The following is a 22,847-nucleotide window of genomic DNA, read 5'->3' as shown; positions in this document are numbered from 1 at the left end:
TGACCCTCTTCAGTCCCGGCAGCATCCTTTGGGGGTGGAGGCCTGTCAAGATATGTGAAGTGACGGACGCTTCACCATGAACACCAACTGACCATATTAGATGGTCAAGGAAGGGTGTCAAATGCCTTGGAAGCAGTTCAGAGAAGGTTTACCAGACTAATCCCAGGAATGGGTGGGTTGTCTTATGAGGATAGGCTGGACAGGTTAGGCTCGTATCCGCTGGAGTTTAGCAGAGTGAGAGGTGACTTGATTGAAACCTTTAAGATCCTGAGGGGTCTGGACAGGGTGGATATGGAGAGGGTGTTTCCCTCTTGTGGGAGAATCTAGAACGAGGGGGGGGGCCACAGTTTAAAAATAAGGGGTCACCCGTTTAAGACAGAGATGAGGAGAAACGTTTTCTCTCAGAGGGTGGCGAGTCTTTGGAACTCTCTTCCCCAACAGGAGGTGGGAGCAGAGACTTTGAATATTTTTAAGGCCGAGCGAGTTAGATCCTTGATTAACAAGGGGGTGAAAGGTTATTGGGAGTCGGCGGGAATGTGGGGTTGAGGTTACACTCAGATCAGCCACGATCTTATTGAATGGGGGGGAGCAGAGCTCGAGGGGCCGAGTGGCCTTACTCCTGCTGCCAGTTGGTATGTTGGTATTTGATCCTTGCCTGGATGGGTGCAGCTCCAACATCATTCAAGAAGCTCAGGACAAAACAGCCGCTTGATTGGCTCCCCATCCACAAACATTCACTCCCTCCACCATCGACGCACAGTAGCAGCAGTGTGTGTACCATCTACAAGATGTACTGCAGGAGCTCACCAAGGCTCCTTCGACAGCACCTTCCAAACCCACGACCACTACCATCTAGAAGGACAAGGGCAGCAGACACATGGGGAACACCCACCACCTGGAAGTTCCCCTCCGAGCCACTCACCATCCTGACTTGGAAATATATCGGCCGTTCCTTCACTGTCGCTGGGTCAAAATCCTGGAACTCCCTCCCTAACAGCGCAGTGGGTGTACCTACACCACACGGGGACTGCAGCGGTTCAAGAAGGCAGCTCACCCAACACCTTCTCAAGGGGGCAATTAGGGATGGGCAATAAATGCTGGCCCGGCCAGCGAAGCCTACATCCCACGACCGAGGTAAACGGGGGTGTCCGTGTGGGTGCGGAGCTGCCAGTGGGGGCTGTCCGGACAGTGAGTCAGGGTCCGGGGTGTCCGTGTGGGTGCGGAGCTGCCAGTGGGGGCTGTCCGGACAGTGAGTCAGGGTCCGGGGTGTCCGTGTGGGTGCGGAGCTGCCAGTGGGGGCTGTCCGGACAGTGAGTCAGGGTCCGGGGTGTCCGTGTGGGTGCGGAGCTGCCAGTGGGGGCTGTCCGGACAGTGAGTCAGGGTCCGGGGTGTCCGTGTGGGTGCGGAGCTGCCAGTGGGGGCCGTCCGGACAGTGAGTCAGGGTCCGGGGTGTCCGTGTGGGTGCGGAGCTGCCAGTGGGGCCTGTCCGGACAGTGAGTCAGGGTCCGGGGTGTCCGTGTGGGTGCGGAGCTGCCAGTGGGGGCTGTCCGGACAGTGAGTCAGGGTCCGGGGTGTCCGTGTGGGTGCGGAGCTGCCAGTGGGGGCTGTCCGGACAGTGAGTCAGGGTCCGGGGTGTCCGTGTGGGTGCGGAGCTGCCAGTGGGGGCTGTCCGGACAGTGAGTCAGGGTCCGGGGTGTCCGTGTGGGTGCGGAGCTCCCAGTGGGGGCTGTCCGGACAGTGAGTCAGGGTCCGGGGTGTCCGTGTGGGTGCGGAGCTGCCAGTGGGGGCTGTCCGGACAGTGAGTCAGGGTCCGGGGTGTCCGTGTGGGTGCGGAGCTGCCAGTGGGGGCTGTCCGGACAGTGAGTCAGGGTCCGGGGTGTCCGTGTGGGTGCGGAGCTGCCAGTGGGGGCTGTCCGGACAGTGAGTCAGGGTCCGGGGTGTCCGTGTGGGTGCGGAGCTGCCAGTGGGGGCCGTCCGGACAGTGAGTCAGGGTCCGGGGTGTCCGTGTGGGTGCGGAGCTGCCAGTGGGGCCTGTCCGGACAGTGAGTCAGGGTCCGGGGTGTCCGTGTGGGTGCGGAGCTGCCAGTGGGGGCTGTCCGGACAGTGAGTCAGGGTCCGGGGTGTCCGTGTGGGTGCGGAGCTGCCAGTGGGGCCTGTCCGGACAGTGAGTCAGGGTCCGGGGTGTCCGTGTGGGTGCGGAGCTGCCAGTGGGGGCTGTCCGGACAGTGAGTCAGGGTCCGGGGTGTCCGTGTGGGTGCGGAGCTCCCAGTGGGGGCTGTCCGGACAGTGAGTCAGGGTCCGGGGTGTCCGTGTGGGTGCGGAGCTGCCAGTGGGGGCTGTCCGGACAGTGAGTCAGGGTCCGGGGTGTCCGTGTGGGTGCGGAGCTGCCAGTGGGGGCTGTCCGGACAGTGAGTCAGGGTCCGGGGTGTCCGTGTGGGTGCGGAGCTGCCAGTGGGGGCTGTCCGGACAGTGAGTCAGGGTCCGGGGTGTCCGTGTGGGTGCGGAGCTGCCAGTGGGGGCTGTCCGGACAGTGAGTCAGGGTCCAGGGTGTCCGTGTGGGTGCGGAGCTCCCAGTGGGGGCTGTCCGGACAGTGAGTCAGGGTCCGGGGTGTCCGTGTGGGTGCGGAGCTGCCAGTGGGGGCTGTCCGGACAGTGAGTCAGGGTCCGGGGTGTCCGTGTGGGTGCGGAGCTGCCAGTGGGGGCCGTCCGGACAGTGAGTCAGGGTCCGGGGTGTCCGTGTGGGTGCGGAGCTGCCAGTGGGGGCTGTCCGGACAGTGAGTCAGGGTCCGGGGTGTCCGTGTGGGTGCGGAGCTGCCAGTGGGGGCCGTCCGGACAGTGAGTCAGGGTCCGGGGTGTCCGTGTGGGTGCGGAGCTGCCAGTGGGGGCCGTCCGGACAGTGAGTCAGGGTCCGGGGTGTCCGTGTGGGTGCGGAGCTCCCAGTGGGGGCTGTCCGGACAGTGAGTCAGGGTCCGGGGTGTCCGTGTGGGTGCGGAGCTGCCAGTGGGGGCTGTCCGGACAGTGAGTCAGGGTCCGGGGTGTCCGTGTGGGTGCGGAGCTGCCAGTGGGGGCTGTCCGGACAGTGAGTCTGGGACCCTCCGCGGGATCAAAGCCAGTGGTGGACAGGGCAGCATCCTGCTCCCTGCGTTACTCCTGACACTGGGCATCCCTAAGGCCCACCCCCTCGGAGTGTTGGCTACAGGAGGCTCTTCATGAACCATGTCCAGAGGTCGACACTCGCTTCTGCCTTTTTTAGGTGTTGGGGGAGGGGATGCGGATCCCTGCTCCTGCCTCCCCCACCACCCCTTGCACCAACCCCCTCCCCACACTGCCCCTCCGCACCCCCCCCCCCACCACAAGGCCTTCCCTACCCTCCCTGCCCCGGGACCCCCTTGGACATAGTCTCCGGCCTCTTCCTGTGCTTCCTCTCCCACCCACCGCAGCAGCGGCAGGGGTGGGGGGGGGCGCTAGAGGGCTGCCTACCAATCAGATTGGCCGGCAGCTGTCTGAGGCGGGGCTTCCTCCCGAGTGAGGGGAGGGGGCGCTGATCCTGCAGCCAATTGGCCGCGGGGCAGTCGGAGGCGGGGCAAGGGCGCTCTTAAAGGGGAAGGGCTCGCGTGGGGAGTGTAGAAAAATCCTGTCAACTGTGAAGCCCCAGGTCAGGCAGCTTTAAGGGGTAAAAACGGGACCGACCTGGAGTTTGGGGGAAGAGAGAAAGATTGGAAAAAGAAGAGAGAAGGAAGGGAAGGGGAAGGGAAATGGTAGACAGAGGAGGGGGGTGTGGAGAATGGGCCAACTGGAGGGTGTAAGACGAAGTGGAGAGAGGGAACAGGGAGCAGGAGGCGTGTGTTGGCAAGAGTGGGATGGCAGTGGGCACGAGGGGAGGGGAGGTGGAAGGAGGCAGAACGACTTTGGGAGAGAAGATGGATGGGGGGAGGGTGGGGGAGGGTAGTAAAGGGGGGGAAGGGAACAGAAACAAGAGAGAAATGGAGGGAGAGAGAGGGACGGGGGAGAAGGGAGGGGAGGTTTGCAGAGAGAATAAGAGAACTATTTGCCAGGGTTAGAAAAGTGTAGCTACGAAGAGAGATTGGATAGGTTGGGGTTATTTTCCTGAGAACAAAGAAAGCTGAGAGTTGACTTGACTGAGGTGTACAGAATGACGAGGGGCAATAGATAGAGCGGACAGGGTAAAATTGTTTCCCTTGGTAGAGAATTCTAGAACCAGGGGACATAAGATTCAGGATAAGTGGCAGAAGGTGTAGGGGGGACATGAGGAAGAAATTTTTTACGCAGAGGGTAGTGGGTGTCTGGAACTCGCTGCCCAAGTTGGTGGTAGAGGCAGAAACTCTAAACTCTTTTAAAAAGCACCTGGATCTTGCACCTTTAGCACTGTAAGCTGCAGGGCTATGGGTCGGGTGCAGGAAGGGTGGGATTAGAAAGGGCGCCTGGGTGTCCTAGGGCTGGCATGGACAAGATGGGCTGAATGGCCTCCTCCTGTGCTGTAACTTTTCCATGGTTCTGTGGTTCTATCCTGCCTGGGGTGGTCCCTGAGTTAAATCAGTAAAATTGAGACTGTTTGCTGACCTCTCAATGGCTCTCTAGCCCCAGACTGGAACCGTTCCCACTCCTTGGAGATAATCGAGGTTACGAACGACCAATTGGAAAAGAAACCGATTCGCCTTGGGGCCACCTCGAGACTCAGCTTCAAGCCCAACACCTGCCCCCTCCTCCCACCGATATTCCCACCCATCCCGAACTCTCCGCACCCTCCCCTGTGCACGCGCTGCCCCCACCCCCCCACCCGCCGGCTCCCGCCTTTCACACTCCACATCCCGCACCCTCTCACCCCGGCCAACCGCCAACCCGGCTGTCCCCGCCCCACTCAGTGGTCCTGACGCGGCGCATCGTCTGGGGGGTGCTTCACTGCGCCATCCCGCTGGGCCTCCCGGCGACAGTGCAGGTAGACGTTTATGGGGTGGGCGTAGGCCAGGGCCACCAGGGCGATGAATCCGACATTCAGCTGCAGCGGGAAGGTCAAAGAGAGAGGAAAAGAAAGGCGGCGAGAGTTAGCGCTCATCTCCAAAGACTCACAAAGCAGCACAGCACAAAGGGAGGCCATCCAGCCCGTCGTGCCACTTCCTTGCCCTCTAGAAGGACAATCCACTTGGTGTCATTGTCCCGCTCTTTCCCCCACGTGTCTCCTTCGAGGGACATGGGGGTGTCTGTAATGACGTTGGTTCATGGGATGTGGGCCAGGCCCAGCGTTTATTGCCCTTCCCTAAATGCCCTTGTTCAGAGGGGCATTCTAAGAGTCAACCACCTTGTTGTGGGTCTGGAGTCACGTGTAGGCCCAGACTGGGTAAGGGACGGCAGATGTCCCTCCCTAAAGGGGGGCATTAGTGAACCGGATGGGGTTTTGCAACAACCGACAACGGTTCCATAGTCATCATCAGACATTTCATTCCAGATTTTTATTGAATTCAAGTTTCACCATCAGCCGTGGTGGGATTCGAACCCCCGGTCCCCCAGGGCATAACCCTAGGTCTCTGGAACACGGGTCCAGCGACAATACCCCGATTGTCACTGGGCTAGGGGCCCAGGGTGGTGCTCTGGGGACCTGAGTTCGAACCCCTCGCCCTGGCCGATGGTGAAATTTGAATTTGGTACAAAAAACTCTGGGATTAAACGTCTGTCGATGACCACGGAACAATTGTGGTTTAATAAAAACTCCACCCAGTTCACCAACGTCCCTGTAGGGAGGGGAATCTGCCGTCCCTTACCCCGATCCCGGCCTACACCTGACTCCAGACCCACGGCAAGGTGGCTGAATCTTAAATGCCTCTCTCCAACAGCCCAGCGAGCCACTCAGATCTCCAGGGCAATGAGGGGGGGGGGGCAATAAATGCTGCTCCAGCCAGCAATGCCCAACCCAACCCCATCCCTAATATCATCCCCATCCCCAACCCCAACCCCATCCCAAACCCCATTCCCAACCCCAAACGCATCCCCATCCCTAACCCCATCCCCATCCCTAACCCCAACCCCAACCCCAACCCCATCCCTTACCCCATCCCTAACCCCATCCCTAACCCCAACCCCAACCCCAACCCCATCCCCATCCCCATCCCTAACCCCATCCCCATGAATGAATGAAAATAAAAAGTTGCAGTCTAATCTCTACCCCACCCTCCCTAACGAAGAGCCTCATCCAAATCACTCATCGCATGAGTAGCTTCCTCTTCATGACACCCCTGGTTCTCTACCCCACCATGTTCTCCATATTTGCACCCCCTCCTGCCCCTGTTTCTGATATTCCTGCCAGAGGAGGCAGTATCTCCTTATCTTTACCCCCCTGAACACTCCCGTGTCCTGAAACGCTCCACGAAACCTCATTGTAACCCTGCCTTACTCCGAGCAGAACAACTCCAGCCAGAGTCCTCACACAGCGGTACTCCCTCACCATTCACCCACCCCCCAGCACAACACCGCCCTGCCCTCCCACCCCCCAGCACAACACCACCCTGCCCTCCCAACCCCCAGCACAACACCACACCCCCTCCCACCCCCCAGCACAACACCACACCCCCTCCCACCCCCAGCACAACACCACCCTGTCCTCCCAACCCCCAGCACAACACCACACCCCCTCCCACCCCCAGCACAACACCACCCTGCCCTCCCAACCCCCAGCACAACACCACACCCCCTCCCACCCCCAGCACAACACCACCCTGCCCTCCCAACCCCCAGCACAACACCACACCCCCTCCCACCCCCAGCACAACACCACCCTGCCCTCCCAACCCCCAGCACAACACCACACCCCCTCCCAACCCCAGCACAACACCACCCTGCCCTCCCACCCCACAGCACAACACCACACCCCCCACCCCCCAGCACAACACCACACCCCCCACCCCCCAGCGCAACACCACCCCCACCCACCCCCCAGCACAACACCACACCCCCTCCCACCCCCCAGCACAACACCACACCCCCTCCCAACCCCCAGCACAACACCACACCCCCTCCCACCCCCAGCACAACACCACCCTGCCCTCCCAACCCCCAGCACAACACCACACCCCCTCCCACCCCCAGCACAACACCACCCTGCCCTCCCAACCCCCAGCACAACACCACACCCCCTCCCAACCCCCAGCACAACACCACACCCCCTCCCACCCCCCAGCACAACACCACCCTGCCCTCCCACCCCCCAGCACAACACCACACCCCCTCCCACCCCCCAGCACAACACCACCCTGCCCTCCCACCCCCCAGCACAACACCACACCCCCTCCCACCCCCCAGCACAACACCACCCTGCCCTCCCACCCCCCAGCACAACACCACACCCCCTCCCACCCCCCAGCACAACACCACACCCCCCCACCCCCCAGCACAACACCACACCCCCCCACCCCCCAGCACAACACCACACCCCCCACCCCCCAGCACAACACCACACCCCCCACCCCCCAGCACAACACCACACCCCCTCCCACCCCCCAGCACAACACCACCCCCCCCTCCCACCCCCCAGCACAACACCACACCCCCTCCCACCCCCCAGCACAACACCACCCCCCCTCCCACCCCCCAGCACAACACCACACTGCCCTCCCACCCCCCAGCACAACACCACACCCCCCACCCCCCAGCACAACACCACACCCCCTCCCACCCCCCAGCACAACACCACACCCCCCACCCCCCAGCACAACACCACACCCCCCACCCCCCAGCACAACACCACACCCCCTCCCATACCCAGCACAACACCACCCTGCCCTCCCACCCCCAGCACAACACCACACCCCCTCCCACCCCCCAGCACAACACCACACCCCCTCCCATACCCAGCACAACACCACCCTGCCCTCCCAACCCCCAGCACAACACCACACCCCCTCCCACCCCCCAGCACAACACCACCCTGCCCTCCCATACCCAGCACAACACCACACCCCCTCCCACCCCCCAGCACAACACCACCCTGCCCTCCCACCCCCCAGCACAACACCACACCCCCTCCCACCCCCCAGCACAACACCACACCCCCCCACCCCCCAGCACAACACCACACCCCCCACCCCCCAGCACAACACCACACCCCCCACCCCCCAGCACAACACCACACCCCCTCCCACCCCCCAGCACAACACCACCCCCCCTCCCACCCCCCAGCACAACACCACACCCCCTCCCACCCCCCAGCACAACACCACCCCCCCTCCCACCCCCCAGCACAACACCACACCCCCTCCCACCCCCAGCACAACACCACCCCCCCTCCCACCCCCCAGCACAACACCACACCCCCTCCCACCCCCAGCACAACACCACACCCCCCTCCCAACCCCCAGCACAACACCACACCCCCTCCCACCCCCCAGCACAACACCACACCCCCCACCCCCCAGCACAACACCACACCCCCTCCCACCCCCCAGCACAACACCACACCCCCTCCCACCCCCAGCACAACACCACACCCCCTCCCATACCCAGCACAACACCACCCTGCCCTCCCACCCCCAGCACAACACCACCCCCCCTCCCACCCCCCAGCACAACACCACACCCCCACCCCCCAGCACAACACCACACCCCCCACCCCCCAGCACAACACCACCCTGCCCTCCCACCCCCCAGCACAACACCACACCCCCTCCCACCCCCCAGCACAACACCACCCTGCCCTCCCACCCCCCAGCACAACACCACCCTGTCCTCCCAACCCCCAGCACAACACCACCCTGCCCTCCCACCCCCCAGCACAACACCACACCCCCTCCCAACCCCCCAGCACAACACCACCCCCCCTCCCACCCCCCAGCACAACACCACCCTGCCCTCCCAACCCCCAGCACAACACCACACCCCCCACCCCCCAGCACAACACCACCCCCCCTCCCACACCCCAGCACAACACCACACCCCCTCCCACCCCCCAGCACAACACCACACCCCCACCCCCCAGCACAACACCACACCCCCCCATCCCCCAGCACAACACCACACCCCCTCCCACACCCCAGCACAACACCACACCCCCTCCCACCCCCCAGCACAACACCACACCCCCACCCCCCAGCACAACACCACCCCCCCTCCCACACCCCAGCACAACACCACACCCCCTCCCACCCCCCAGCACAACACCACACCCCCTCCCACCCCCCAGCACAACACCACCCTGCCCTCCCACCCCCAGCACAACACCACACCCCCTCCCACCCCCCAGCACAACACCACCCTGCCCTCCCACCCCCCAGCACAACACCACCCTGCCCTCCCACCCCCAGCACAACACCACCCCCCTCCCACCCCCAGCACAACACCACACCCCCTCCCAACCCCCAGCACAACACCACACCCCTTCCCACTCCCAGCACAACACCATCCCCCTCCCACCCCCAGCACAACACCACTCCCCCACCCCCCAGCACAACACCACCCCCCTCCCACCCCCAGCACAACACCACTCCCCCACCCCCCAGCACAACGCCACTCCCCCACCCCCCAGCACAACACCACACCCCTACCCACCCCCCAGCACAACACCACCGCGACCCCCCCACCCCCGATCCATTCCAGTGAATGCCTCCCTGTACGTTTGCCAAATCCTTCACCCCCTTTCTCAAGGGCCAATGACTGGAAACGGTACCGCACACGATAGGGATGAAGGAACTTTTGTAAGGGTTTAGCAGTAATTTTATGAGTTAGTACTCTGTGCCTCTCCTGATAAAGCTCAGGGTTCAGACCTGTAGCATCAGACGCAAAGCCCAGTGCCTCACACTGACCATTTCACTCTTGGTGGCTTGGAGGTGACCTCCGGGTATATCTCTATCTCTATCTCTCCCTCCCTCTGACCTGTCAGGTGACCTTTGGCTATTTCTATCCCTCCCTCCCCCTCCCTCTGACCTATCAAGCAACCTTTGGCTATCTCTATCCCTCCCTTCCTCCCTCACACTGACCGTTCACTCTTACTGACTTGGCGGTGACTTGGAGGCAACCTTCGGCTACCACTCTTCCCCCCCTCTCCCTCCCTCCCTCCCTCTCCCTCTCTCTGTCTCTCTCATTCCGTATGTCTCCCTTGCTCCCTCTCCCTCCTTCTATCTTTCTCCCTCCTTCCCCCCACTCTCTCTCCCTCTCTCTCTCCCTTTCCCTCCTCTCTCCCCCTCTCTCTCACATATACACGCGCATTCTCTACATTGTATGAATGACACCTGTCACGCCTCTTCCTGGACCGACTGGATCTGTGGCTTAGACCAGGGGGAAACCTCAGATGCCCAGTTACCCCCCTCATACTCACATAAAATGGGTTGTCTTGCAAGGGTCCCTGGATGAAAGTGAAACAAGGATACTGGAGCAGGGAGACAATGGCAGAGACAGCCTGCGCTAGCCCATAGACCTTCCCAAAGTGACAATGGGGGAACCTGAAGGAGATGAGAGGATGGGACGGAAGAAGATTTAGAGAATGACAGTATCCAGCACACAAACAGTTCGAGTGCACACTGTGTTTCCACAGCACATCAGCACCCTCCGAATCTCGCCCACCTCTACCCTGCCGGAGGATTCTTGAGCGACCGGGGCGTGAGGATAACGCGACCAGGGCTTAACCATCCAACAGGAGGCGTGGGTTCGATCCTCACTCAAGCAGCCAGTGGAATTTAAATTCAATCAAAGAGGGATTCTGGCAGTGAAGGGCCAGCCTCAGCAGCGGTGAAGATAGAACGATCGTCATTCGAAAAATCATAGAGTCACACGGTGCAGAAGAGGCCCTTCGGCCCATCCAGTCTGCACCGACACGTGAGAAACACCTGACCTACCTCCCTAATCCCATTGACTCAGCACTTGGCCCCATAGCCTTGAATGTTATGAGGTGCCAAGTGCTCACCCAGGTATTTTTTTAAAGGATGTGAGACAACCCACCTCCACCAGCCTCCCAGGCAGCACATTCCAGCGTCTCAAAATCAGAGATTTGGCAGCGTGATGAGTGAGCTTGGATTCCTGTTTTCCAACGTCCAGACCTAACAGAACGATGAGCTCCTACCAGGCCGCTGGCTCTGAACTCCCAGGTCTCGTGGTGAGATGGGAGGTTGACCGACCTCTTGTTTCCAACAGCCCAACTCCTCACTGACCCCCCACAAACACACCCACCCCGCCATCCCTCCCGCCCCACCCCCGCCCAACAGAGCATTGAGATTCTGGCTGAACTGAAATCACATATTTAACAGCGGAATAAAAGTCTGACTGAACTGCACCCCCCCCACCCTTTTTTTAAAAATTCATTCAGGGGGATGTGGGCTTCGCTGGCCGGGCCCTGCATTTATTGCCCATCCCTAATTGCCCCCTTGAGAAGGTGGTGGGTGAGCTGCCTTCTTGAGCCGCTGCAGTCCCTGTGGTGTAGGTACACCCACAGCGCTGTTAGGGAGGGAGTTCCAGGATTTTGACCCAGCGACAGTGAAGGAACGACCGATATATTCCCAAGTCAGGATGGTGAGTGGCTCGGAGGGGAACTTCCAGGTGGTGGGTGTTCCCATGTGTCTGCTGCCCTTGTCCTTCTAGATGGTAGTGGTTGTGGGTTTGGAAGGTGCTGTCGAAGGAGCCTTGGTGAATTCCTGCAGTGCATCTTGTAGATGGTACACACACTGCTGCTGCTGTGCGTCGGTGGTGGGGGAGTGAACGTTTGTGGGTTGGGGTGCCAGTCGAGCGGGGCTACTTTGTCCTGGACGGTGTCGAGCTCCCTGAGTGCTCTTGGAGCTGCACTCAGCCAGGCAACTCCCAGGACTTACAATGTAACTGGCATCTGAGTGGACTCCTGGTATCAGAATCCCAGATGTAAGATTGTTCGGAGGGATATTTGAATGGAGCCCTGCCCTCAAATCCCGGATCTAATCGAGCAACGAGAGTCTGGGTGTACTCCTGGTCTCAGCGCACGAGCGTATGATTTCGAAGCAAGCATGGGCTGCTTGGCCCCTCGAAACTGCTCCGCCTTTCGATAAGATCACGGCCGAACTGATCACGGACTCCACTCCACATTCCCGCCTAATCCCCGATAACCTCCGTTAGTCAAGGATCCATCTCCCTCGGCCTTGAAACTAATCAATGACCTCCCCTCGCCACTGCTCTCGGTGGAAGAGGACTCCAAAGGCTGGTGGGGGTGGGGGGGAGACAGTGGTGTCATCACTAGATCAGTAATCGGGATAAGGTCCTGTGGACCGGGGTTCAGAATCCCCCCATGGCAGATGGTGAACTTGGAATTCTACCAAAAAGAAACCTGCAATTCAAAATCTACAGACGGCCACCAGACCTTTGTGGTCAAAGCCCATCGGCTGCGCCAAGGCCCTTTCGGTCTGGAAATCCACCACCCTTACCTGGTCTGGCCTGGGTGCAACCCGCACCAACTTGGTTGACCCAGCAAGCCGCTCAAGGGGTAATTAGGGGTGGGCAATAAATGCTGACCTAACCAGCGGTGCCCACGTTCCATGAGCGGATAAAAAAATACTCAAGACCATACCCCACCTCCCCCACAGCCCCCTGCCGGGAGGGGTAGGGGCACTCAGTTCTGTCTGAAATGGAAGACCCCCTTATTTTTAAGCTTTGTCCCGTAGTGACCCACTCCCCCCCACCACACGGGGAAACATCCTCCCAGCAGCAGCCGTGTCAAGCCCCCTGGGGATCTTACCACATGGAATGGGAGGTCTCGGCGGAAGCCAGGGTCTCAGGATCCCGCCCATCGTGACATAACAGCAGTCAGAAAGGACCCCCTCAGGATCCCTGGGCCTAACAAGGTAAACTGGAGCCTGGCCTTGGTCTCAGAGTCGCAGGGATAACAGGTGACAGAGATAAAAACAAAAAAACTGTGGATGCTGGAAATCCAAAACAAAAACAGAATTACCTGGAAAAACTCAGCAGGTCTGGCAGCATCGGCGGAGAAGAAGAGTTGACGTTTCGAGTCCTCATGACCCTTCGACAGAACTTGAGTTCGAGTCCAGGAAAGAGCTGAAATATAAGTTGGTTTAAGGCGTGTGTGTGGGGGGCGGAGAAATAGAGAGACAGAGAGGTGGAGGGGGGGGTGTGGTTGTAGGGACAAACAAGCAGTGATAGAAGCAGATCATCAAAAGATGTCAACAACAATAGTACAATAGAACACATAGGTGTTAAAGATAAAGTTGGTGATATTATCTAAACGAATGTGCTAATTAAGAATGGATGGTAGGGCACTCAAGGTATAGCTCTAGTGGGGTTTTTTTTTAATATAATGGAAATAGATGGGAAAGGAAAATCTTTATAATTTATTGGAAAAAAAAAGGAAGGGGAAACAGAGAGGGGGTGGGGATGGGGGAGGGAGCTCACGACCTAAAGTTGTTGAATTCAATATTCTGTCCGCAAGAATGACCCAAACCTCCCTGTCGCTTGCCATTTTAACACTCCACCCTGCTCTCTTGCCCACATGTCTGTCCTTGGCTTGCTGCATTGTTCCAGTGAAGCTCAACGCAAACTGGAGGAACAACACCTCATCTTCCGACTAGGGACTTTACAGCCTTCTGGACTGAATATTGAATTCAACAACTTTAGGTCGTGAGCTCCCTCCCCCATCCCCACCCCCTTTCTGTTTCCCCCTTCCCTTTTTTTTCCAATAAATTATAAAGATTTTCCTTTTCCCATCTATTTCCATTATATAAAAAAAACCCACTAGAGCTATACCTTGAGTGCCCTACCATCCATTCTTAATTAGCACATTCATTTAGATAATATCACCAACTTTAACTTTAACACCTATGTGTTCTATTGTACTATTGTCATTGACATCTTTTGATGATCTGCTTCTATCACTGCTTGTTTGTCGCTACAACCACACCACCCCCCTCCACCTCTCTGTCTCTCTATCTCTCCGCCCCCCACACACACACCTTAAACCAGCTTATATTTCAGCTCTTTCCTGGACTCGAACTCAAGTTCTGTCGAAGGGTCATGAGGACTCGAAACGTCAACTCTTTTCTTCTCCGCCGATGCTGCCAGACCTGCTGAGTTTTTCCAGGTAATTCTGTTTTTGTAACAGGTGACAGGTTGGCCAGACCGAATGGTGACCCTCCCCCCCGCTCCCCTTCCCCTTCCCACCCCCCCACCCCCCGCGCAGGAGGTCGCGCGCTGACTTACGTAACGGCGATGAAAGCGGCGTCTCCCCCGTACAGGAACGAGCGGTTGATCACCTGCAGGGCAAAGGTCAGGTACTGGGCCTCCAGGACTGGGATGGCGGCGCAGATGGCAAACAGCACAGCCTGGGTGACAGTGATGGCGAGAGAGATGATCGCCGATCTCATGCTAGCAAGCCTCTGTGAGGCGGCGCAACCTGACGGAGGGCAAGAAAGAGGAGGGATAAGCCAAAGGAAAAGACGACTCGCCATCAGCCCTCGGATGCTCCACCTCAGAGCCTCGGGGCCCAAAACCCCGTCCGCGATCGAGGGAGACAGCCCCAAACCAAGCCCCCCCCGCACACTCCCACAGTGACAGGGAGAGAGAGAGAGGGCCCGCACACTCCCACAGTGACAGGGAGAGAGAGAGAGGGCCCGCACACTCCCACAGTGACAGGGGGAGAGAGAGAGGGCCCGCACACTCCCACAGTGACAGGGGGAGAGAGAGAGGGCCCGCACACTCCCACAGTGACAGGGAGAGAGAAGGCCCCCCTCCCCAGTGACAGGGGGCGAGAGAGAGGCCCGCACACTCCCACAGTGACAGGGAGAGAGAGAGGGCCCGCACACTCCCACAGTGACAGGGGGAGAGAGAGAGGGCCCGCACACTCCCACAGTGACAGGGAGAGAGAGAGGGCCCGCACACTCCCACAGTGACAGGGAGAGAGAGAGGGCCCGCACACTCCCACAGTGACAGGGGGAGAGAGAGAGGGCCCGCACACTCCCACAGTGACAGGGGGAGGAGAGAGAGGGCCCGCACACTCCCACAGTGACAGGGAGGAGAGAGAGGGCCCGCACACTCCCACAGTGACAGGGAGAGAGAGAGAGGGCCCGCACACTCCCCAGTGACAGGGGGAGAGAGAGAGGGCCCGCACACTCCCACAGTGCCAGGGAGAGAGAGAGGGGCCCGCCACACTCCACAGTGACAGGGGGAGAGAGAGAGGCCCCGCACACTCCCACAGTGACAGGGGGAGAGAGAGGGCCCGCACACTCCCACAGTGACAGGGGGAGAGAGAGAGGGCCCGCACACTCCCACAGTGACAGGGGGAGAGAGAGAGGGCCCGCACACTCCCACAGTGACAGGGGAGAGAGAGAGGGCCCGCACACTCCCACAGTGACAGGGGGAGAGAGAGAGGGCCCGCACACTCCCACAGTGACAGGGGAGAGAGAGAGGGCCCGCACACTCCCACAGTGACAGGGAGAGAGAGAGAGGGCCCGCACACTCCCACAGTGACAGGGGGAGAGAGAGAGGGCCCGCACACTCCCACAGTGACAGGGGAGAGAGAGAGGGCCCGCACACTCCCACAGTGACAGGGAGAGAGAGAGGGCCCGCACACTCCACAGTGACAGGGAGAGAGAGAGAGGGCCCGCACACTCCCACAGTGACAGGGGAGAGAGAGAGAGGGCCCGCACACTCCCACAGTGACAGGGGGAGAGAGAGAGGGCCCGCACACTCCCACAGTGACAGGGAGAGAGAGAGAGGGCCCGCACACTCCCACAGTGACAGGGGGAGAGAGAGAGAGGGCCCGCACACTCCCACAGTGACAGGGGGAGAGAGAGAGGGCCCGCACACTCCCACAGTGACAGGGAGAGAGAGAGAGGGCCCGCACACTCCCACAGTGACAGGGGGAGAGAGAGAGGGCCCGCACACTCCCACAGTGACAGGGGAGAGAGAGAGGGCCCGCACACTCCCACAGTGACAGGGGAGAGAGAGAGGGCCCGCACACTCCCACAGTGACAGGGGAGAGAGAGAGGGCCCGCACACTCCCACAGTGACAGGGGAGAGAGAGAGGGCCCCGCACACTCCCACAGTGACAGGGGGAGAGAGAGAGGGCCCGCACACTCCCACAGTGACAGGGAGAGAGAGAGAGGGCCCGCACACTCCCACAGTGACAGGGGGAGAGAGAGGGCCGCACACATCCCCAGTGACAGGGGGAGAGAGAGGGCCCGCACACTCCACAGTGACAGGGGGAGAGAGAGAGGGCCCGCACACTCCCACAGTGACAGGGGGAGAGAGAGAGGGCCCGCACACTCCCACAGTGACAGGGAGAGAGAGAGGGCCCGCACACTCCCACAGTGACAGGGGGAGAGAGAGAGGGCCCGCCACACTCCCACAGGACAGGGGGAGAGAGAGAGGGCCCGCACACTCCCACAGTGACAGGGAGAGAGAGAGAGGGCCCGCACACTCCCACAGTGACAGGGGGAGAGAGGAGGGCCCGCACACTCCCACAGTGACAGGGAGAGAGAGAGAGGGCCCGCACACTCCCACAGTGACAGGGGAGAGAGAGAGGGCCCGCACACTCCCACAGTGACAGGGGGAGAGAGAGAGGGCCCGCACACTCCCACAGTGACAGGGGGAGAGAGAGAGGGCCCGCACACTCCCACAGTGACAGGGAGAGAGAGAGGGCCCGCACACTCCCACAGTGACAGGGAGAGAGAGAGAGGGCCCGCACACTCCCACAGTGACAGGGGGAGAGAGAGAGGGCCCGCACACTCCCACAGTGACAGGGGGAGAGAGAGAGGGCCCGCACACTCCCACAGTGACAGGGGGAGAGAGAGAGGGCCCGCACACTCCCACAGTGACAGGGGAGAGAGAGAGAGGGCCCGCACACTCCCACAGTGACAGGGGAGAGAGAGAGGGCCCCGCACACTCCCACAGTGACAGGGGAGAGAGAGAGGGCCCGCACACTCCCACAGTGACAGGGGAGAGAGAGAGGGCCCGCACACTCCCACAGTGACAGGGGGAGAGAGAGAGGGCCCGCACACTCCCACAGTGACAGGGGAGAGAGAGAGAGGGCCCGCACACTCCCACAGTGACAGGGGGAGAGAGAGAGGGCCCGCACACTCCCACAGTGACAGGGGGAGAGAGAGAGGGCCCGCACACTCCCACAGTGACAGGGGGAGAGAGAGAGGGCCCGCACACTCCCACAGTGACAGGGGAGAGAGAGAGGGCCCGCACACTCCCACAGTGACAGGGAGAGAGAGAGAGGGCCCGCACACTCCCACAGTGACAGGGGAGAGAGAGAGGGCCCGCACACTCCCACAGTGACAGGGGGAGAGAGAGAGGGCCCGCACACTCCCACAGTGACAGGGGGAGAGAGAGAGGGCCCGCACACTCCCACAGTGACAGGGGGAGAGAGAGAGGGCCCGCACACTCCCACAGTGACAGGGGAGAGAGAGAGGGCCCGCACACTCCCACAGTGACAGGGAGAGAGAGAGAGGGCCCCCGCACACTCCCACAGTGACAGGGGGAGAGAGAGAGGGCCCGCACACTCCCACAGTGACAGGGGGAGAGAGAGAGGGCCCGCACACTCCCACAGTGACAGGGGAGAGAGAGAGGGCCCGCACACTCCCACAGTGACAGGGGGAGAGAGAGAGGGCCCGCACACTCCCACAGTGACAGGGAGAGAGAGAGGGCCCGCACACTCCCACAGTGACAGGGGGAGAGAGAGAGGGCCCGCACACTCCCACAGTGACAGGGAGAGAGAGAGAGAGGGCCCGCACACTCCCACAGTGACAGGGGGAGAGAGAGAGAGGGCCCGCACACTCCCACAGTGACAGGGAGAGAGAGAGGGCCCCGCACACTCCCACAGTGACAGGGGAGAGAGAGAGGGCCCGCACACTCCCACAGTGACAGGGGGGAGAGAGAGAGGGCCCGCACACTCCCACAGTGACAGGGGGAGAGAGAGAGGGCCCGCACACTCCCACAGTGACAGGGGAGAGAGAGAGGGCCCGCACACTCCCACAGTGACAGGGGAGAGAGAGAGGGCCCGCACACTCCCACAGTGACAGGGGGAGAGAGAGAGGGCCCGCACACTCCCACAGTGACAGGGGGAGAGAGAGAGGGCCCGCACACTCCCACAGTGACAGGGGAGAGAGAGAGGGCCCGCACACTCCCACAGTGACAGGGGAGAGAGAGAGGGCCCGCACACTCCCACAGTGACAGGGGGAGAGAGAGAGGGCCCGCACACTCCCACAGTGACAGGGGAGAGAGAGAGGGCCCGCACACTCCCACAGTGACAGGGGAGAGAGAGAGGGCCCGCACACTCCCACAGTGACAGGGGAGAGAGAGAGGGCCCGCACACTCCCACAGTGACAGGGGAGAGAGAGAGGGCCCGCACACTCCCACAGTGACAGGGGAGAGAGAGAGGGCCCGCACACTCCCACAGTGACAGGGGAGAGAGAGAGGGCCCGCACACTCCCACAGTGACAGGGGAGAGAGAGAGGGCCCGCACACTCCCACAGTGACAGGGGGAGAGAGAGAGGGCCCGCACACTCCCACAGTGACAGGGGAGAGAGAGAGGGCCCGCACACTCCCACAGTGACAGGGAGAGAGAGAGAGGGCCCGCACACTCCCACAGTGACAGGGGAGAGAGAGAGGGCCCGCACACTCCCACAGTGACAGGGGAGAGAGAGAGGGCCCGCACACTCCCACAGTGACAGGGGGAGAGAGAGAGGGCCCGCACACTCCCACAGTGACAGGGGGAGAGAGAGAGGGCCCGCACACTCCCACAGTGACAGGGGAGAGAGAGAGAGGGCCCGCACACTCCCACAGTGACAGGGGGAGAGAGAGAGGGCCCGCACACTCCCACAGTGACAGGGGAGAGAGAGAGGGCCCGCACACTCCCACAGTGACAGGGGAGAGAGAGAGGGCCCGCACACTCCCACAGTGACAGGGGGAGAGAGAGAGGGCCCGCACACTCCCACAGTGACAGGGAGAGAGAGAGAGGGCCCGCACACTCCCACAGTGACAGGGGAGAGAGAGAGGGCCCGCACACTCCCACAGTGACAGGGGGAGAGAGAGAGGGCCCGCACACTCCCACAGTGACAGGGGGAGAGAGAGAGGGCCCGCACACTCCCACAGTGACAGGGGGAGAGAGAGAGGGCCCGCACACTCCCACAGTGACAGGGGGAGAGAGAGAGGGCCCGCACACTCCCACAGTGACAGGGAGAGAGAGAGAGGGCCCGCACACTCCCACAGTGACAGGGAGAGAGAGAGAGGGCCCGCACACTCCCACAGTGACAGGAGAGAGAGAGAGGGCCCGCACACTCCCACAGTGACAGGGGGAGAGAGAGAGGGCCCGCACACTCCCACAGTGACAGGGGGAGAGAGAGAGGGCCCGCACACTCCCACAGTGACAGGGGGAGAGAGAGAGGGCCCGCACACTCCCACAGTGACAGGGAGAGAGAGAGAGGGCCCGCACACTCCCACAGTGACAGGGGGAGAGAGAGAGGGCCCGCACACTCCCACAGTGACAGGGGAGAGAGAGAGGGCCCGCACACTCCCACAGTGACAGGGGGAGAGAGAGAGGGCCCGCACACTCCCACAGTGACAGGGGAGAGAGAGAGGGCCCGCACACTCCCACAGTGACAGGGGAGAGAGAGAGGGCCCGCACACTCCCACAGTGACAGGGGGAGAGAGAGAGGGCCCGCACACTCCCACAGTGACAGGGGGAGAGAGAGAGGGCCCGCACACTCCCACAGTGACAGGGGGAGAGAGAGAGGGCCCGCACACTCCCACAGTGACAGGGGAGAGAGAGAGGGCCCGCACACTCCCACAGTGACAGGGGGAGAGAGAGAGGGCCCGCACACTCCCACAGTGACAGGGAGAGAGAGAGAGGGCCCGCACACTCCCACAGTGACAGGGGGAGAGAGAGAGGGCCCGCACACTCCCACAGTGACAGGGGGAGAGAGAGAGGGCCCGCACACTCCCACAGTGACAGGGAGAGAGAGAGAGGGCCCGCACACTCCCACAGTGACAGGGGGAGAGAGAGAGGGCCCGCACACTCCCACAGTGACAGGGAGAGAGAGAGAGGGCCCGCACACTCCCACAGTGACAGGGAGAGAGAGAGAGGGCCCGCACACTCCCACAGTGACAGGGGAGAGAGAGAGAGGCCCGCACACTCCCACAGTGACAGGGAGAGAGAGAGAGAGCCCGCACACTCCCACAGTGACAGGGGGAGAGAGAGAGGGCCCGCACACTCCCACAGTGACAGGGAGAGAGAGAGAGGGCCCGCACACTCCCACAGTGACAGGGAGAGAGAGAGAGGGCCCGCACACTCCCACAGTGACAGGGAGAGAGAGAGAGGGCCCGCACACTCCCACAGTGACAGGGGGAGAGAGAGAGGGCCCGCACACTCCCACAGTGACAGGGGGAGAGAGAGGGCCCGCACACTCCCACAGTGACAGGGAGAGAGAGAGAGGGCCCGCACACTCCCACAGTGACAGGGAGAGAGAGAGAGGGCCCGCACACTCCCACAGTGACAGGGAGAGAGAGAGAGGGTCCGCACACTCCCACAGTGACAGGGAGAGAGAGAGAGGGCCCGCACACTCCCACAGTGACAGGGAGAGAGAGAGGGCCCGCACACTCCCACAGTGACAGGGGGAGAGAGAGAGGGCCCGCACACTCCCACAGTGACAGGGAGAGAGAGAGAGGGCCCGCACACTCCCACAGTGACAGGGAGAGAGAGAGGGCCCGCACACTCCCACAGTGACAGGGAGAGAGAGAGAGAGGGCCCGCACACTCCCACAGTGACAGGGGGAGAGAGAGGGCCCGCACACTCCCACAGTGACAGGGGGAGAGAGAGAGAGGGCCCGCACACTCCCACAGTGACAGGGAGAGAGAGAGGGCCCGCACACTCCCACAGTGACAGGGAGAGAGAGAGGGCCCGCACACTCCCACAGTGACAGGGGGAGAGAGAGAGGGCCCGCACACTCCCACAGTGACAGGGAGAGAGAGAGGGCCCGCACACTCCCACAGTGACAGGGGGAGAGAGGGCCCGCACACTCCCACAGTGACAGGGGGAGAGAGAGGGCCCGCACACTCCCACAGTGACAGGGAGAGAGAGAGAGGGCCCGCACACTCCCACAGTGACAGGGGGAGAGAGAGGGCCCGCACACTCCCACAGTGACAGGGGGAGAGAGAGAGGGCCCGCACACTCCCACAGTGACAGGGGGAGAGAGAGAGGGCCCGCACACTCCCACAGTGACAGGGGGAGAGAGAGAGGGCCCGCACACTCCCACAGTGACAGGGGGAGAGAGAGGGCCCGCACACTCCCACAGTGACAGGGGGAGAGAGAGGGCCCGCACACTCCCACAGTGACAGGGGGAGAGAGAGGGCCCGCACACTCCCACAGTGACAGGGAGAGAGAGAGAGGGCCCGCACACTCCCACAGTGACAGGGGGAGAGAGAGAGGGCCCGCACACTCCCACAGTGACAGGGGGAGAGAGAGAGGGCCCGCACACTCCCACAGTGACAGGGGGAGAGAGAGAGGGCCCGCACACTCCCACAGTGACAGGGAGAGAGAGAGAGGGCCCGCACACTCCCACAGTGACAGGGGGAGAGAGAGAGGGCCCGCACACTCCCACAGTGACAGGGGGAGAGAGAGAGGGCCCGCACACTCCCACAGTGACAGGGGGAGAGAGAGAGGGCCCGCACACTCCCACAGTGACAGGGGGAGAGAGAGAGGGTCCGCACACTCCCACAGTGACAGGGAGAGAGAGAGAGGGCCCGCACACTCCCACAGTGACAGGGGGAGAGAGAGGGCCCGCACACTCCCACAGTGACAGGGGGAGAGAGAGAGGGCCCGCACACTCCCACAGTGACAGGGGGAGAGAGAGAGGGCCCGCACACTCCCACAGTGACAGGGGGAGAGAGAGAGGGCCCGCACACTCCCACAGTGACAGGGGGAGAGAGAGAGGGCCCGCACACTCCCACAGTGACAGGGGGAGAGAGAGGGCCCGCACACTCCCACAGTGACAGGGGGAGAGAGAGGGCCCGCACACTCCCACAGTGACAGGGGGAGAGAGAGAGGGCCCGCACACTCCCACAGTGACAGGGGGAGAGAGAGAGGGCCCGCACACTCCCACAGTGACAGGGGGAGAGAGAGAGGGCCCGCACACTCCCACAGTGACAGGGGGAGAGAGAGGGCCCGCACACTCCCACAGTGACAGGGGGAGAGAGAGAGGGCCCGCACACTCCCACAGTGACAGGGGGAGAGAGAGAGGGCCCGCACACTCCCACAGTGACAGGGGGAGAGAGAGAGGGCCCGCACACTCCCACAGTGACAGGGGGAGAGAGAGAGGGCCCGCACACTCCCACAGTGACAGGGGGAGAGAGAGAGGGCCCGCACACTCCCACAGTGACAGGGAGAGAGAGAGAGGGTCCGCACACTCCCACAGTGACAGGGAGAGAGAGAGAGGGTTCAAAAAAATCACCCAATACCTCAAATGAACAAACAGAAAGACAGAGATGGACAGAAGGTGGGAGAGATACCCACACATCCATTCCAGAGAATGAGAGAGAGAGAGAGAGAGGGTCTCCCCAAATCCTCACACACCCGGTCATCAGGGAGCCTACAGGTCCTCGCATGACCCACCCCAAGCAGAGAGGGGCTTCCCAGATCACCGCAGTAAGCCATCCAGGAGAGAGAAAGGGGTTTCCTCAAATAACCAGCGCAACCATTGCCAGAGAGAGAGAGAGACCTGAACTCCAGAGACTCCAGGGAGAGATAGAGAGAGAGAGAGGCCGGGCTGGGGGTGTTCCCATCAAAACCACCATCGGAAACCATCCCAGAGAGAGAGGGAGAGAGAGAAACAGAGACTGAGACAGAAGCAGAGACAGAGACAAAGGCAGAGAGATAGAGA

General features: G+C 61.7%; 1 protein-coding gene across 1 annotated transcript in view; it reads right to left on the bottom strand.

Annotated features, from left to right (window-relative positions):
• Window positions 1-4,879: 4,879 nt before the first annotated feature.
• The window catches only part of LOC121269346 (solute carrier family 43 member 3-like), a 110,227-nt gene continuing 92,259 nt past the window's right edge, over window positions 4,880-22,847 (bottom strand). Inside the window, exons 10-12 of the mRNA XM_041173898.1 lie at window positions 14,170-14,345; window positions 10,319-10,442; window positions 4,880-5,017 (exon numbers count right to left, since the gene is read on the bottom strand). Coding sequence (XP_041029832.1) covers window positions 4,880-5,017; window positions 10,319-10,442; window positions 14,170-14,345 — 438 coding nt within the window. The remainder of the gene's footprint in view (window positions 5,018-10,318; window positions 10,443-14,169; window positions 14,346-22,847) is intronic.

This window comes from Carcharodon carcharias, chromosome 24 (genome assembly GCF_017639515.1).
Source record: "Carcharodon carcharias isolate sCarCar2 chromosome 24, sCarCar2.pri, whole genome shotgun sequence".
Lineage (NCBI taxonomy): Eukaryota > Metazoa > Chordata > Chondrichthyes > Lamniformes > Lamnidae > Carcharodon > Carcharodon carcharias.
Note: the sequence above shows the minus strand (reverse complement) of the source record. Positions and strands in the feature narration are given on the sequence as shown.